Source organism: Copadichromis virginalis, linkage group LG3 (genome assembly GCF_057382275.1).
Source record: "Copadichromis virginalis isolate Kocher_CV1m ecotype Utaka linkage group LG3, C_Virginalis_male_GT1.1, whole genome shotgun sequence".
Taxonomy (NCBI): Eukaryota; Metazoa; Chordata; class Actinopteri; order Cichliformes; family Cichlidae; genus Copadichromis; species Copadichromis virginalis.
Genome location: NC_140620.1, coordinates 34,929,433 through 34,944,558, shown reverse-complemented (window position 1 = coordinate 34,944,558; position 15,126 = coordinate 34,929,433). Strand labels below are relative to the sequence as shown.

The window sequence follows — 15,126 nt, the reverse complement described above, 5'->3', positions numbered from 1 at the left end:
ATAGAGAAAATCCACAGAACAGTGTTAAAGGTATGATGGGTCAGTGATTTTTTGTTTTATTTTGATATATTGATAATGTTTCTTGTCGTTTCCCGTTTAAATATTATATATTATAGTTTATTTAGCGAAAGCTTCACTGGAAGAACGTATAGAAAATATACAGAACCCATGTTTTTAAGGAGCAGATTTGGGAAAATTATGATTATTTCTCACTCAGCCGTTTAAGAGTTGGGAAGCACAGCGGTGTGGATTTTTTGCTTCACAGCAAAAAGGTCCTGGTTTAAATCCACCATAACCAGAAGAAGATAGATGGACATGTCCCACATGTTTTAGATTTCTTGACAAATTTGAACAATAAAAAAAAAAAAAAAGAAAAAAAAAAGGCAAAAACACTAAGACATAGGAACAATATCAAATCTTTATTCTCATTGCGTGTAGCTGGATTGCATTAAAGAACCTGTAAGCAATCTAACAGTTTAAACATCAATGTGCAATCTGTGCTGTCAGTTACAGGGAATGCTATTATATACAGATGAACTGACGTGTAAATAAAGCAGTGCAAACTGAACTGTGCAGAGTACAAGTGTTACATGTTACAGGCACAGTGGTTTCATACAGTGTGAGAGCATCATTAAGGCACAGGTAAACTCACCAGCAGGTTGGCAAGTGTACACAGCTCTTTACCTAAACATAAGGCTCTTTGTTCAACAGGCACAGTAGAAGTGTGGAAGTATGGCTGACTGCTTTCTGGATGGACGGTGGTTTATTCTCAGACCCTCACCACTTGTCGTCCTTTACTGGGCAACACTTCACGAAAGAGTTTAAAGTGCATCTTGTTTGTAGACAAACTGCAACTCCTGATATACAGAAGATGTGAACATTAAGGCCGTGCCATAAATCTGCAGCAGTTTGGCACTTAAGCAGTTTTAAACATGGATGACCCAAAAAATTAGCCCCAATAACAAACGTCAACCAGCTTAACCTTTGCTGTTTTACACCATCTTCTTAAAAACCTTTGGACTCTTGCTGCTACATCTGCTATTTTTACATCTCTGAGTGTGTGAAGCTGCGGGCAGCCAATTCTGGAGAGTGTTCCGGGTGATGAGCAAAGTTTCTGTTACAAAAAACCTCCTGGGTCTGTACATGAAGGCCAGTTTGTGTGTCTAACATTACCCACAAAGAAAAGAAGCTGCACTTCAACATTCCCGTCTCACTGGGAACTTCAGTCTCTAACCCCACTTCACAGGAGGGAGTAATAAAAAAAAATGCTGGTCATGGTGAGAATAAGGCAGATTTCATGTTACACCTGATATTCTGAAGTGCAACGTTTTATTCAGACAGCTGTGCGAAGGGAAGAACCTGAGGACAACACGTCCACTTCAGTCTGCACGTCTGTGCTGAGTGTCCGTGTCACTTGTACAGGCTGAGCTCGGGGCTGTGGTACAGGCACATGTACGAGTCGCAGAGCAGGCGACGCGCAGCCTCCCTCAAGGAGCTGGGGTCCACTCTGCTCAGCTCCTCCTCTGACAAGCTCAGGTAGCGGCCCACCTCGGGACAAGCCTTCACTTGGGGGATGTTGAAGCCGTTCTCTCCACCTGTGTGAGAGCACATGGAGAAACGTGAGCGCTTGCTCCTCGCTGGCTGAATGTAAGATTCGGTTATCGTGTTTGAGTTTCACCTTCCCGATCCGCCATGCTGTCGAAAAACAGCCAGTCGGTGTCGAGGGGCCCGTTCTTGACGAAGCTCACGTAATGGCTCGTCTCGATGCACGTCACAGCGAAGAGAGACATTCGCTGTCGCGTGCAGTGCAGGGGGCCTGTCCACTGTTCCCCGGGGACGCCAATCTTCACCGGGCTGTGGGACGCTCGTTTCCTGTGACTGTGGACCTGGTGATCAAAGTCAATGAGTAAAAAACACAGACTGTATATAAAAGGCGGCAGCAGCTACCATGAAGCCAACCACTAAATCACAAGTGCCCATACTTGGATGACAGAGTGGAGTGCTGAGATTATGTGAGGAGCAAGCACCAGCATCCAGCAGTTACAGTTATAAACATATCTGATATTTAGTGCAGAGTAAGACACAAAATAAGAGTGCTTATTTGGCAGCCAACTTTCAGCACAGGGTACAATCTTAATCTGGTATCATGTACAGAGTACCGAGCGAGTCTACAGAGTATCAGCGATCCAGAAAACCACAACACTGGGCTGAATTAAGCTGGACTGCTGCAGACGATTCCATCTTTAAAGCAGAGGCTCTTTGGTGCATGTCTCTATAAACCTGAAGCAGTGAAGGGCTACCTGAACGTTGCAGGTCTTGCAGTACTGTTTCAGATGTCCAGGAGTGATGTCTACATCATCGTAACACTGCAGACACTCCCACTCGGCTACAGCCTGACAGATAGTACACTGCCTCAGAGCTGCAAGAGAAAGGAGAACATAAAACTTAAGCTACTTCAAATCTTCAATGAGCAGGAACAAATCGCTCCCTGTGATCGTCCTTACTGTCATCCAGCAGGTCTGTGATGTCCAGGCTGAGGGTCGGCAAGATGGCGTCAAACATTTTGAAGTCTTTCCCGAACCTCGGCATGAGCAGCAAGAGGCAAGAGGGAGCCTGGTGGGCACATCAAGCCACACATAAGAAAATATAGTAACTCCTTTTTACTCATATTGATGTGAAATCTCTGGCTTATTTCTATCACCTCAACAAACTTGAGGCCGGAGTGGAGAAAGGAGGACTCCAGCAGGGTCTGGACGCTGGCGACCCTCATGGATGACGCTGAGGAGAGGGGGATCGGGGAGTTGACTGGGGAGAGAGCCTCGGGCGAGGAAGGAGAGGGGGTAAGGGCAGGAGGGAAGAGCTGATAGAGGTGACACTCCTGTGGCTGCTGAGACATCGATCTGAGGAGAGGAAGAAGGCAGGGAATTAAATATGTAGAATGAGCTCAAGATTTAGGTGATGATCAGGCCTCAGCTCCTCTAACTCGAGCTACTGAATTTGACCTTTAACTGCTAAACCTTTAACGTTCGATACATTGTTGTGGAATTCATAAACAAATATTACCTCCTGAAGCATGTGGTTTTCTGTGTGGTGCAGACCATCCAACATGTCTATGCTTCAGGTTTTATCAATGAAACACCAGCGTGTGTGTGTACGGTTTTTAAATGCAGTCTGCAAGCCAAGCTTGTGAGATCTAGCTGTCTAATTATGCTGCCCTCTGGCTGCACTGTGGATCATGTCTCATTCAGTGTTGCTTTGTTATTGTTTCCCTCGAGACCTTGTTTAACACCAGAACAAAGCCACCGGGTGCAATCCTAAAACACTGACAGAGCAGGCATTACAACAATGACCACCTTTGATGCTTGGCTGTGTAAGCATATAGTTATCCATAAATATTTGGATAATAACAATTTTCCTTGTAGTTTGTCTCTGCACGCCTTCACAGTAGACTTTAAATCAAACAAGATGTGAGCCAATTTCCAGCTTTAATTCAAGGGGTTCAATGAGAGTATTGCATTAACTCTTTAGGACCTGCAGTCATTTTTACCCTTCAGCTATAAAAGACTGATGGGGTATTGTCATTACCCTGCCAACGATAGACAGGCGGGCGGGCCGCGTGGTCACGATAACTCAAGATCAGTGCAACACAGGACTTTCAAATTCATAAAACAGGTGCATCTATTAAAAAACACTGGCAAGTTTGAATAACAGTGACCTTGAAGTCAAGGTCAGAGGTCAAGTTTGAGATCCGTTGAGTCACTGAAGTACATAAAAGGGAGGTGAAACACTTCATGGAGCTCTAAGCAAATAACAACATGGACAAGCATGAAAACACTGAACGCAGTCTTCACAGGGACACTATAGACACAAGAGGCAAGTCAAATAGTTTTAGGAAGAGCCACAGTCTGTTTGACCTCCAGGCTGGAAGTCCCTTTTCCTTTAGTTAGATTTAGACAGTGTGAACTTCAACAACAACAAACAACAACCAGGCAAATATTTCCATCACCTTTGAACAAAAGTGAACTGGTGGCAGGTTGTGTTCTCACAGAGGAATGCATGAAATGTAGAAGAGCGACAGTGTTGGAAAAACGTCATCCAAATTCAACTTCCAACCGCGTCGATGCAACAGCTAACCTGTGTGTGTGATAATGACTGTGTGCAGGTAATCTGGGAACAACAGTCCAGTGAGAAACTGTCCATGCAGACAAAAAGAAAAGAAAAAACAGCAAGTGTCGGCAACATTACCTGATCTTGAGAAGCGGCTCGACTCGGAGAAGCTGGAAAAGCTTGTTGAGAAATTCTTCAGGATCTGACAGAAAGAACAAGAGAGGTATGACAGCATTCCTCGAAGTCTTTAACTATGTTTGCAGCACAGTCCCTGGTGGAGGAGAACACTTGCATACCTTTCTCCTGGTTGGTGAAGCCCATATCACTGTTCGCAGCTTCCAGCAGTCGCCTCAACGCCATTGTCTTACTGGCACACACATAGCCGTACCTTTAAAAACACGGCAGCACAGGAGCGCCTCAGACACGTCACACAGATATATAACAAGAATGTGAGCACAAACTAAAGTTATGAGCGCTTCAGCTTAGCGACACGTGAACGTGGTGTTTAATGACTGCAACCTTTTGGGCCTCCTATTAGAATGACATTTGTGTTTAACGACCACAAACAGAACACTGGATTAAACTCCACATGCTTGTGATACCAAAGGTCACTATTCTGGATAAGTAGCAGTAGTGTTAGTACTGTTATCAGATAACCATGGCCACTGACTCGTGTTTTAAAGCCAGTCTCAAGTGGTCACTAGAGAAACTTCAGTTTTTGTTGTAGAGATGGTGACAACAGAAACTGATAGTAAGGAGACAGGAAATGGGCACAACAGTCCCTCCATCATACCTCCCGGTTCATTTTAACCAAACAATGACCAGTGACAACAGCACAGACCTCCGCAGTGGGTTGACAATGTCGCAGCGTAGAAGGTCCTGAGCCTGACTGGAGCTCTGGTCGGTTTTAGGGTCGGTGGGCCAGAATAACACACAGTCAGCTGAACTGCAGCAGGAAAACAGACTGTGGAGACAAAAGCACACAGGTGGGGTTTAAAACAAGCAGCTGGGTGGAATCTTGGTGCACCCCCTCATTTAATGCCAGGCTCCTTCATTTCTACCTGTAGGTAGATTAGTTCAGCAGTGGTGAATCATCCATCCTCACGTGCACACTCTCAATGCAACAAATATACATCATGCAAAAAATATTAAAAGTGAGAATTATTAATAATTCATTTGGGGCATCATGTAGCCCACAAAACTGGCAAAGCTATAATTTGTTTATCTGCGTGACGGCTGCATAAACAAAGCTTTTTTTAAACCAGATATCTTTGTCCAGAAGGAGGAAACTAAAACTCTGTGCAAAAAGAAATCGAACCAGTGAACCGCTGCAACTGTCTGGTGTGCAGGGATGCTTGGGTTCAGCTGTGCTTCACCGATCAGCCTGTTAGACCACTTCACCATTTGACTGAGCGATATTCTGTTCTTTACATGTAAATATCCAAACCAGGACACCAAGAAGAAAAAGATAAGAACGATTCAGTAAAAGCGCAATAAAATAAAATCATCATTGTTTTTATCAACGTGGAAGAAAAGAAGCCTTCTCAAACATTCTTGCACACAGCTTCACAATAACTGCTCCAAGATATTTATAACACTGAACATATTCCACAGTCGGACATGTGACATCATATGCGAGTGCACTTTCATGTCTTTGCTTTTGATATGTTCAACTGAAGGTAGCAGTTTTAGACTGCTGACCTTCCTCTAAGTCCCTGGTTTCCACGTGGGCGGAGTTGTGAGATGACGGTCTTAGTCATATCTACTCTCTTCCTCATCCAGCAGCAGAAATAAGCCTGTCACATGCATCACTTCTAATGGTCACATTTAATATGTATTGTATTGTATGTACAGTATTGTAACAGTATACACAGCAGAGGCACAGCATGTCTGCTGTAGATCACAGTGACAAAAAACATTCATTATCAGCCTTTTTGTGAACAATCTGAAAGATCTGGTATAAATCTGAAAAACCAGCTTTTGTCAAAACAACATATTTACACCAACAGTCTTCTTTCTATGAGATGTAGGACAGTAACTAATGTCTCAGATGTTACCTGAACAGCGTGGCATCCAGGTAGCAGGAGTTGAGGTGACCCTGGATGCCTTTCTTCCAGCCCTGGTAGAGCTCCCGGGCCTCATCCCCCTCCACAGGAGGAGTGTGCTCCTCCACGCGCTCACTGCCCCACTCTGCAAAGGCTGGCAGCCACAGACACAGAAGATGGTATTAGATATCAGAGCGTCATAAATGCTGCTTTAACAGCGATCATCAGCACGTATGCAAAAATGAGACAGAGAGCTTTGACGGCGAGGTGCTGGCGTGGCCTTGTGTCAGATTACAGCCTACTTTACCTATAGAGTTGCATCGCTCCACTTGATTGACAGGCATCTCAGGGGCGGGGAATCTGGAGTCCCGTCTACAGTTGCGAAGCTTTACGAAAAGCCCCTTGTTGGCCGGGCAACGAAAGTGACGCTCCCCGAGGTAACTGCCATCCGTTCCAGCAGACAGCTCCTGTTCCTGACACACACACACACACACACACACACACACACACACACACACACACACACACACACACACAGTGGGGATTTATTAGCCTATTGCAAACCAGCATGATAGGAGGTCATTAAACTAATGGAGTGAAACCTGTGACCTGCTCCAGGCAGGCAGCCTGAGCCCTACGTACTGACCTGCCTTGCAAATCAAAGACATCCTCCCTCTGGGGCTCATATCACCCCCCTGTGTGATATGCGGCATATTTGTGCCTAGAGCCCACACATCAAACTCCAAGTTTCCTCTGCTGCTGTAACAAAGTATTTGATTCAGCTGTTGATGGTAAAAATGAATCCATTGGAACAATATACTGGAAGAAATCAGTTTCTGTACTGATGCTTGATGCGCCATTACAACTGCTATAGATTAAAAAACAAACAAACAATTAATGTAGCTGAAGCTGTAACCTCTGTAACAAAAAGGTGAAACCACAGCACAAGTGCCAAAAACTGCAGTACCTCTAATGCCCACTTGAGGCTGTCTCTCAGGATGAGTCAGTCCCCACAGACTCCTACATAGCAGATCTATCTCTATAACCTTAAGCTAATCTATACTTGGAGTGATTCATAGTCACATGGCCACCAGATACCACAGACAGTGAGCAGCATACTGCAACTTCAAGTGCAGGGGGCTAAGTAGTTGATGAGTTCCTGATGCCTTCATCTCTTCTTTTCAGTGCATGTGTAGGTCAAACATTTGTATATCCTCTTTTGAATCTGCGAGTTCAGCAACTCAAACCCTGCTTTGTTTGACCTATTTCACTCTTAATGGGACGATAATTTACAAAATGGACATCATGTTGTAGTAATTCAAACTCCTAACTAAAGACTGGGCCCATGAACCCGCCAGGTAAAAAATTGCTGAGGTCATGGATCAAGTGACAAGAAAAATATATACAGAGTATTTATGTAATAGGAGCTGTCCTCCAAAAACGCAGCATTAAAGCACTTCTGCAGAGGCTTCTCAGACCACCTGCAGCCAGCAGAACACAGAACAGGATCAAGAACAGGCAAGACTTTATCAGGAATCAATCCACAAGAACTGCCAACAGTTTCTTTGAAAAGAGAACATGCAGAAACATGAATGCTTGGTATGAAAGGTATCCTTTAACAAAGAGCGAATGATCTTCTTAAGTGTAAACAAACTGCGGCTTCCTTTTCCGTTGCCCTCATAAAAGTTAACAGGAAGTTTGTGTAATAATGAAAAAGGATATGTGGTGACAAATGTGGTGATGGAAATAACCCGTTTTTGTTTAAATAATAATGCTAACACGACTTTACCGGCATAAGAAAACAATGATTCAGTTATAAGTAGCAACTGCTTTCAATCCGTCTGGGAAGTAAAAAACTGATGTAGAAAACTCTGTATGAGTGTACAACCTCAATAAGGGAATAAAAACTGAGGCACAAACTGTCCTTACCAGTTCGATTCCTGCCACTGGCTCTGAAATCCCGTTTATCCATCCAATCCAGCGGATAACTCCAAACAGCGGCGGATCATTCACTTCAACCATCGACCCGACCTCCAGATTGCTGCCCGATCCTGCCTCTCCATTCTCTGCTGCGTCGTCACCGTTACCCGGAGCCCTCAGCGGTGAGGCGGGTCCGTGAGTACCATTGGTGTGCTGCTGCTGGCCGGCTGTCAGGCCTTGCGGTTTGGGAGGGGGTAGAGGAGGAGGGGGAGGAAGCCCGGGTTTCTGGGCGGGTTTTGGCAGAGGCAGAGGGGGAGATTTAAGTGCTGGTTTGATTGGGGGCATCAGGGCTATCTTTGGTGCAGAGGCAGGCGGCGATACAGGGACTGATTTAGTAACTGGGGGGAGTGCCACCTTCAGGACGGTTCTGGAAGATTTCTGAGTGGGGTTGGTTCGATGGGACTTTGGTTCTGAGGACGCAGAAGTGAAGATGTTAGATGTTAGATGTTTATTTTTACTGTTATGCTCCTGCAACGCTTCGTCTCTACAAAGCTCAGGTGTAAACACAGTTGTCTCCACATAGCCCTCATTCACGTCCACTCAGCCCTTATGACAAAACACAATTCCTTGTTTTGACTGAGTTTTCATTTGGTTCAGTTACACATCTCTGTATTGCTTTTACTTAGTGATTGTTGGTGTTAATTGTTTCTTTTCTGCAAGATGTTTATAAAAAGGTGAGGTAAAAAAAAAAATGTGGCAAGTGACCCATTACAAGCAAAAACACTTCACAATTTGATGTAAACTTGGTAAGTGCCTCCTTCAAAGTTGTCATTTGCTGCTTTCTAGCTCTTCTAGCATAAAGAAAAAAGACAGCGACTTATCGAGCTTCGTTTCATTTTAGGAAGTGTATTGATTCACAGTTCATTTTAATTCCATATTTATTCATATAGTGCCAAATCACAAAAACAATATTGCAAGTGAAAGAGCCTACAATAATACAGAGAAAACCCCAACAATCATATAACCCCTCTGAGCAAGAGCTTTGGCAAAAGTGGGAAAGAGAAACTCCCTTTTAACAGGAAGAAACCAGAACTGCTGTCAGGTCGATCTGTGCATGTTAGGTGGACAGAAAAGAGGCACTTGTCTTTTCCCTCTTGGTGACTTCAGTTTATGAGGGAAAAGCAAAATTATTTCATCACCTCATGTAAACAGTTTAAACGCGTCTTAGTAAACCAATGAAAAGAATCCCCCTTAAGACACTGTGTGGTTATGTAGGCCCAAGGTTTATATGGTTGACGTGATGCAGGTAACACAAAAGTAATACAAGTATTGTAATGACTTACTTTCTGTAATGAAAGAAAAAAGCTAGATTTGCGTAGTTTGTAAAAGTTAACAAAGTCAGGTGTAATACAGGGTTTTTTGTTTGTGTTTCTGACTCAACCACAGAATCTAAAAATGGAAGCAGAGCTGAAAAAGGCACAAGGAAATTACCTTGATGTGGACAGCTGCCAAATTTAGGCAGGTTAGCCTTATTGTTTCTATGTTTCTCGGTCTATTCTCATTTGACCGTATTAATTGTGGAAAAATACTGGAACTAAATCTGCCATTTTTTAATTAAATTTTTCTATATAGAAGTCAATTTATGGTAAGAAGAGTGATTAAAATCTAAAGTTTAAAATCTAAATTTGTTGAGTTACCTGAAATAACTGAGGCCTGAACTTTCTGAGTGTAAACAGCTGCTTTACCTAAGGAAACCTTGTTGACTGACACCAGCGCTCCATAAAGGACTGAAGGAATGTGGCAGAGCTTCTCTCCCTTGTAAGTCCCGTCCCAGCTACCATCAGGAGTGTCCTAATGTACAACACAGAGTCAAACATTAAATGCAAATAGAACGGCTTCACCATTACACTGTATAAGACCGTCAAAGCGAGGGAAAATATTTTTTGCTAACAGTTAAAACATGTCCTATTTTCTACAAAAAAACAAAACAAACAAACAAACATCTTCTCTCTCTCATGGGTCATACTGACCAGAATGGCTCCCACGTACATTCCTGATGAGGCCCGGCCTGGCAGGGGCCCACAGAACACCACTTCCCCTGCACAGACTTTGTCATCCAGGGGGAAACACACACGCTGACCAGGGCGAAACAGCGGGGGTGACGCAGGGCCTCGGACATGGTTTTGAGCTGTGATGGGTGCTGAGTCTGCAGTTCGTGGAAGGATGCTAAAGGGGGACACCTGAGAAGAGCTGTTGGGTGGATGCTGGTGGAAACTAATGTGACGACTGTGCTGGTGCTGCTGCTGGGGCGGCAGCTGAAAATGGTTTGGGCGGCCATTGCTGCTATGGTGACCGTTGCTGCTGCGGTGTTCTCGCTCACGGGGTCGCTGGTGTCCCTCGGAGCTGCTGGACCACTGGCGGGGCCTGATGTGACTGGCCGGGACGAAGAGGGCGCAAGCTTCGGGGCAGGTGAATAACCTCTGGCCTTTGTAAGTGCCGTTGCTTTTTCCCCTACCCACCGCTGAGCCCTGGAGGACAATCACACACACAGTTAACATAGTTACACTGCAAGTGACACAGCAACTCAGCTCCTACATCTGTGGTTTGTATATAAACCTATGATTTGATTCCCCGGATATTTTGGTGCAGTTTTATGCTCGCAAACTTTGGAGCTTTATGTATGCAGTAATTGTGATGATTGTGCCAGCCACTGATTATTGTTGGCAATGGCACTCCCTGATGGCAGCAGCCTCCCCATCAGGACAGCACACTGTAGGAAAAGTGTGAATTAATGAGTTACATTATTTATTTTTATGAACTTCCAAATGTTTCTTTTCAGATAAATGTAGCTTTGGTTAGTCTCCACCCTGTTCATTTTAGCTTTTATTTATTTATTTTGTTTTTTAGAAATGTTCAATAGAACACACTTAAGAAACTAATAACAAGTACTACAACATAAACACTTGAGTTAAAGTCACACCAAAGCCTCCTCACACAGGTTGACATAATTATCTGAAGAGCGTTCATGTGTACTATTGTTTTATTTTAGTGAGTACACATCTAGTTTTTATTTGTATTTCTGATACCTGTATCTTTTTGTCATATTTCATTTTAGTTAGCTACAAGTCAAAGTCAGAGTCAACTTTACTGCAGCAGACATGAGGACTGCACAGTGGACTCAACAGCTTTACAAATATGAAAACACAGCACAACAGCAATGAAGGTTAGTCATCATATGTGAATGTCTGTACTGATGAATATTAAACTAAAGTTATGCAAACAAAACTATTGCACAAGCCAGCAACAGTTAAAAAGGAAGCATTGTGGAGGATGACTGTGTTTTCATGTATACAAACAATTATAGGATTGTGTGTCTGTAGTGCATGATTATGTGTATTTAAAATGAGTACACAATCCTGACTGCCTGTGGGAAGAAGCTCTTGCAGAACCTGGCAATCTGGTGCCTCAGGCTGTGACAGCATTTGTCAGATGAACAAGGTCCAAACTGGCCAGATCGCAGCCTGATCAAGCATTGCTTGAACGAACCTCATCCATGGAGGCCTCACCCAACAACAACAACCTTTAGGACACAAAGAATCAGCTGCCAACACCACACTGCCGAAGGTATAGGACACTCCCAGAGGTTCACATCCCAAAGGTCTGCAGATAGTTTGGCAGCACAGGGGCAACCTGAACAACATTAGGAAGGATTTTTATAAATATCTGTGGGTCACTTGATTTCACACACAGGGGTGAGGATCCAGTGGTTATTTTATGTAATCTGATGTGAGGAAAATACAGTCAATGGACGACATGTATAACCAGCATTTAAAGTGGATATTTTCCAAATAGGTTTAAAAAAAATTAATTTCTAATTTAATTTCTTCCTGTACTTAAGTACAAGGATTTCAGATGTGTCACCATTTTGCCAATGTCTGGAAGAAGATGGGAAAAACAAAAACAAAACAAGAAACCTCTGATGGAAGGAAACTGGTCGGGATGTTTAGGAGCCACCAAGGCTCAAGCCTGACATGGAATGGAAACTGCTGCATGACCAGTGCTTCTGTCCACAGTGAAGACAGCGTGACCTAACAATGCACTGAGGGGGTGCTGACCAAGAAAGAAGCCCCTGCTCCATAACTGACACCTTCAAACGCGATTGAAATGGGGAACTTTTTTTTATAGTCAGACATGCAAACCAAAGAACACTGTAACAACTGTAAAGCATGGTGGTGATAGCATCATGCTCTTAGGCTGTTTTACTGCCAGTGATACTGATACATTGTCCTAAGTGGATGGAATAATGAAGGAGGGCTCCCTCCAAATTTTTCAACTTCCCCTCAAAACAGCTGGACAGTTGAAAGTTTACATAGTTGGGTGTCATCAGGACAATGTTCCCAAACACACATTAAAACTGGAATGGATGGATGAAGCTCACACTGAGCTTCTTGAATGGTATTCCCAAATCTCTCACCTCAACCCTAATAAAAATCTACGAACTACACTTAAAAGCTGGGCCTTGGCCAGGAAACCAACAAGTTTAAATAAACTCTACCAATTCTGCCAGAACAGTGGCCAAACATTCAACCAGAATAATGCCAGAAGCTTGCTGATGGCTACCAATAGAGTCTGGTCATGGTGCAACTTGCAAAGCGATCCTTAAATATATATTAGTGGGGTCTATGTATATATTTGAGCCTGTATTTATACTTTTGACAATGTGCATATTAGAGAAAATCCAAACATTTTTTAAAACTTGTGCACCCAATTCTTGTTTTTTTTTAAGTCATTAAAGATGTATGCTGTACAATTATCCCACCCTGGAAAAAGAACAACTGAAAGATATAATTATGAGTCCAAAATTACCCTGACATTCAGTGGATGTAAACTTCTGACCACAACTGTAAATATTCTGCTGTGGAGGGTGGTTTTAACAGTGTAGCTGACTGGTGTACAGCTAGCACCCACAGAGCAATATCAGCACTGATCCTGTGAAGCTTCTGGGTAATGAGTCAAAAAAAGATCCCAGGAAGTCTCTTCTTTTAGCGATTTTATACTCTGGCTCTTTAGCTGCCATCTTTTTTTTTTGCCCAGGTTTGGTAACGAACAGCTATTGTAGGTAGTGAGAAACCGCAAAGCAGGTTCAACAGTATCAGCTATACCATGCAACGCATAAGTAGTTCAAACTGCTGATTAAAGCAACTTAAAATATTTGAAAATTCAATCAATCCAATGATTAAGCCAACCTTGAGTTGGACCCCAAAATACACAGCGCTGCTTCCTCTGGTTAAGGGCCCGATGTACTTCAGCTCTGCCTCTGCCAGCTCATCCTGCTGACCTATTTGGACCCACAGCGGGGAGTCAGACGGCAGAGAAGCCAACTGCTGCAGCTTCCCAGGCTGGTCTGAAAAACACAGAACAATACAACAAACAAACAAATAATTAGCAGATTACAAACTTCTAATTACATTTGATTAACATCCTCTGGGACAGTTTTTGGTCACATTTCAGGCCATAAATGTACTTATAATAGAGAAAAGCTTCAGTGTGCTCTACAATTACTGCGATAAACAGCCATTACAGTGTGCACAGTGTGCAGTAAAAACAGGGCAGCTTATGAGTAACTGGCAGCACTTAAGAGACACAAATCTGAACTCTCTCTCCTTAGAAAGTGAGTTAAATCAAGCTTCGAGCACATTTTAAGTAAGCAGCTGTAAAATCTGCAGTATTTTGCTTCTTACTTAGAAGTTTTAGTCGAGCCTCTGGATCTCTAACAGCCTCCAGCAAGCCAGTGAGGTCAGTTGGGACATCAATTAAGACTCTCCTTTCTATTTTTCCCATGAAGTCATTGTCCAACACCTGCAGGAAAAGAGGAAAAACACATGTGGGAGAAAGAAACAGGGAGAGGAGGGATGGTGGTGTGGAGTATGAAAGAAAAATTAAGAACAAAACAACAGGAAATTTAAGTCTGACGATTTTAAAAGCAGGAACTCAGCAGCGGCTGGTGGATGCTCGAATCTGAAGTGGAACATAGTGAATGTGTTAGGAGCAACATAAGACATGGGCCACCCAAGTGATGCATAATGTATATAATTAACTGAGATTGCACAAAAACACCACTTTAAAAGTCTTTTCGAAATATTATCGCAAAATACTCAAGATTACTCCACCAATGTTAATTAATTTTAATCATTCTAAGTAAGAGAAATAAAAACAGCTTGTATTAGTAAAGTTGACGCTGACAAATGGTAGCACCTTTCAGACTCTCCTCCTAGCACTACACAACAAGTTCCTCCATGTGTCAAATCTTGTGTAAATCTGTGAATGCAAATATATGTTAATACCTTAACCCAGGGGCTGTCCCCTTTTTTATCCAAATCTTGCTCCTGGCAGATGAACCCCCGCTGTAGCGAAATGGTACCTTCCAGCTGGTCGCGCACCTTTATGTCGGTCGAGATCAAGAACGTTTTGGGGGGGCGGCGCTTCCTGATCTGCTCATGGGCCCCTGACATCTTACGTGTGTGTGAAGTGTGGCTGGTTCACAGTCGAATTAACCCCTTCATTTTTCTAAAAAATTGAGAAAAATAGTTAATTAAAAGATACGTAAAGAGGGTTTAAAAAGAAAAAAAGAAACAACCTGTCTGTCGGGCCAAGTGGCAGCAGCGGCAGGTAACGTTTAAATTTTCCTCACTGGCGTTCAAACTCAAGGTTTGTCAAAAGAAATGGCAAAAGGCTAACTTTCCGTCATTTCCTCAACAGACAAAGACACACGGTTAGTTTTGTAAGTTTTGTAGGCGTCTATCAGAAACTCACCAACTTCATGGGCTCCGACCGTCAACATTTCCCCTCACATTTAAAGGAGCTTCGCTGCAATAACAAACCATACTGTGAAGCAGGAAGCGGGCTGACTGACACCGGCGGGGGCCAATAGCAAGTTAGAAGCCATAACCGAGGGAGGAGCGTAGACCAATCAGAGCACTTGTGGGCGTTACCATGTTAGGCAAAGGGGGAAATTCCACAGTTCTTGTTAAAGTGCTCACTGATGCACGTAGGA

The 15,126-nt window shown here is 43.4% G+C and overlaps 1 protein-coding gene across 3 annotated transcripts; it reads right to left on the bottom strand.

Annotated features, from left to right (window-relative positions):
• Window positions 1-398: 398 nt before the first annotated feature.
• cyld3 (cylindromatosis (turban tumor syndrome) 3) lies at window positions 399-14,993 on the bottom strand. Of its 3 annotated transcripts, none has more exons than XM_085450784.1 (17): window positions 14,886-14,993; window positions 14,417-14,639; window positions 13,814-13,931; window positions 13,319-13,476; window positions 10,103-10,600; window positions 9,818-9,923; window positions 8,082-8,542; window positions 6,460-6,625; window positions 6,165-6,306; window positions 4,949-5,071; window positions 4,404-4,495; window positions 4,246-4,309; window positions 2,702-2,900; window positions 2,505-2,613; window positions 2,301-2,419; window positions 1,679-1,886; window positions 399-1,595 (listed from the first exon to the last, which is right to left on the bottom strand). In XM_085450784.1, exons 2-17 carry the CDS (start codon window positions 14,582-14,584, stop codon window positions 1,411-1,413), a joined length of 2,916 nt encoding a protein of 971 aa, XP_085306910.1. In that variant the 5' UTR covers window positions 14,585-14,639; window positions 14,886-14,993; the 3' UTR covers window positions 399-1,410. The 3 variants fall into 3 exon arrangements, with proteins under 3 accessions (XP_085306910.1, XP_085306912.1, XP_085306911.1); XM_085450786.1 differs by having other exon boundaries at window positions 6,460-6,619; XM_085450785.1 differs by lacking the exon at window positions 14,886-14,993 and adding an exon at window positions 14,710-14,825.
• Window positions 14,994-15,126: the final 133 nt, after the last annotated feature.

Excerpts from the sequence above, each read along its gene's own strand:
- cyld3 (XM_085450784.1), bottom strand. The coding sequence starts at position 14,584 with ATGTCAGGGGCCCATGAGCAGATCAGGAAGCGCCGCCCCCCCAAAACG. Across the intron at positions 4,310-4,403 it reads CTTCACCAACCAGGAGAAAG|ATCCTGAAGAATTTCTCAAC; the intron begins GTATGCAAGTGT and ends TCTTTCTGTCAG. Across the intron at positions 2,614-2,701 it reads CCGGCCTCAAGTTTGTTGAG|GCTCCCTCTTGCCTCTTGCT; the intron begins GTGATAGAAATA and ends TGTGCCCACCAG.